Source organism: Condylura cristata, unplaced genomic scaffold (assembly GCF_000260355.1).
Source record: "Condylura cristata isolate star-nosed mole 26May11 unplaced genomic scaffold, ConCri1.0 scaffold00015, whole genome shotgun sequence".
Lineage (NCBI taxonomy): Eukaryota > Metazoa > Chordata > Mammalia > Eulipotyphla > Talpidae > Condylura > Condylura cristata.
In genome coordinates, this window is record NW_004567116.1 from 247,190 (window position 1) to 249,065 (window position 1,876).

General features: G+C 68.5%; 1 protein-coding gene across 1 annotated transcript in view; it reads left to right on the forward strand.

Annotated features, from left to right (window-relative positions):
* FBXL6 (F-box and leucine-rich repeat protein 6) overlaps positions 1-1,876 on the forward strand; it is a gene marked incomplete at its 5' end in the record, with an annotated part of 14,994 nt that overhangs the window by 8,827 nt on the left and 4,291 nt on the right. Inside the window, 2 exons of the mRNA XM_012725108.1 lie at positions 497-556; positions 863-1,077. Coding sequence (XP_012580562.1) covers positions 497-556; positions 863-1,077 — 275 coding nt within the window. The remainder of the gene's footprint in view (positions 1-496; positions 557-862; positions 1,078-1,876) is intronic.

The following is a 1,876-nucleotide window of genomic DNA, read 5'->3' on the forward strand; positions in this document are numbered from 1 at the left end:
GCGGCGGTGGGGGGGAGGGGAAGGGGGCCGCGGAGCCGGGCCAGCCCTGCACCCACTCGCAGCCTCTGGGCCCGGGACAGAGACGCTCCCCCCCTCCCCGCCCCCCCAGCCTCCTCCCCCGCCTGTCCAGGGGCGGCACTGCGGGCTGGGAAGCCGGGACCAGAGGAGGGAAGGAAGGAAGGAAGGAAGGAAGGAAGGAAGGGAGGGAGGAAGGAAGGAAGGAAGGGAGGAAGGAAGAGAAACGAAACGAAGAGAAAAGACAGAAGAAGAGAGGAGAGCAGAGCAGGAAGAGGAGGAAACACAGGGCGGGCAGGAGGCAGAGGACGGCACTCTTGCGGCAGCATCCGAAGGCCAGAGTGGGGACCCGCGCTGCCTCCGCTGCTCCTCGGATGGTGACGGGGCCCCGCCGCGGCCGCAGCCCCCCAGAGCCCCACAGGAATCATGCCCAGGTCCTTCCTGGTCAAGAAGGTCAAACTTGACACATTCTCCTCCGCAGACCTCGAGAGCTCCTACGGGCGTGCCCGCAGCGACCTGGGCGTGCGTCTGCATGAGAAAGGTGCGAGCGGGCTGAGGCGGGGGGCGGCAAGGGGCCCAGGGTGGTGCGGAGCCGAGCCGGTGGCGGTGGCGGCCAGAGCGCGGGGGTGGAGGGGGTTCCGGCCCAGGAAGGCAGACCCGAGGGAACCAGAACCAGCAGGAGGCAGTGGCTGGAGCAGGACTGCGGAGGGGGATGGAAAGGGGGTGGGGAATGCAGATAGGCCAGAACCGGGCCAAGGCTGGCAAGGGAGCGCAGCAACTCAGGAGAGAGGGTGGGGAACAGGAGGTCCCCGGTGTGCACCCTGACCCACACCTGCCCTACGCCCAGGCCAGGGAGTGCAGCCGCATGTGGTGCCCGTTGACCCAGCCATGCACAGACCGGCACCCACACGCCCGCTTTGCTTGGGCTGCCACCGCGAGGCTGCCAGGGCAGCGGGAGAGAGTGCCGAGCTCCAGGGGGTGGGCATGGAGTCCAGTGGGCTGCCCACCTGCCAGGGCAAAGGCCGTGGCCCTGTCTCCCCTGAAGGCTGGGTCAGGGACCAGGTGAGGGTCAGTGAGCAGTGGGGTGTGAGGCCCACATGCCGGGGCAGGGGCAGGCTCTTTGTGTCAGGTGTCCAAGTTCAAGGACACCATCAGTGTGCAGGCGAGGGCCAGAGTGCTGGCAGCGTGGGGTGGCAGCACAAACGTGCCCTGCAGGAGCGGGCGCCTGTGTGCCCTGTGTGCCATGTGACCGTGCGCGGCCATGTGACTGCGCCTGTGTGTGACCCCCACGCGGTGCGCCTGTCTGGGCCACTGTACGGCTGGGCTCGGCCGTGGCGGCCTGGGTGGCGGAGGGGGCCTGCTGCACGTGGGCCCCCGGCTGGTGGTGCTGCCCAGATGGGTGACAGTGCCCCAAGGGAGGGAGGCTGGGCTGGAAGGGGCTGGGAGTCAGTGTGTTCGGGAGAAGCCAGAGCCTGCGTGGCGGGGGTGCCATGTGTGACTTTGAGGTGCTGTGACCGGTCCGTGCCTTGACAACACTGCAGCTCCCGCAGGGGGCCACCCCCACCTGCAGCGCGCCGGCAGCGCCCTGGCACTTTCTCCAGCACAGTCTCTCTCTTGGGTTGCCTGTCCGGGGCTTGGGCAGGCCCCTGAGAGCTTCGGGGCCTGGGCAGGGGACAGAGGCCAAAGTGGAAGGAGGCAGGCCCCAGGCGCAGCATGACTGAGGGGCGAGGAGAGGGGGGCTTGGGTCTGAGGGTCAAGTCCAGCAAGTAGTGGCACCTGAGAGCTGGGGGTGTGCAGGGCGCGGGTACAGGCTTGGGCCTGCTTGGAGGATCTAGAGGGCCAGAGGTGCACAGTAGTGAGG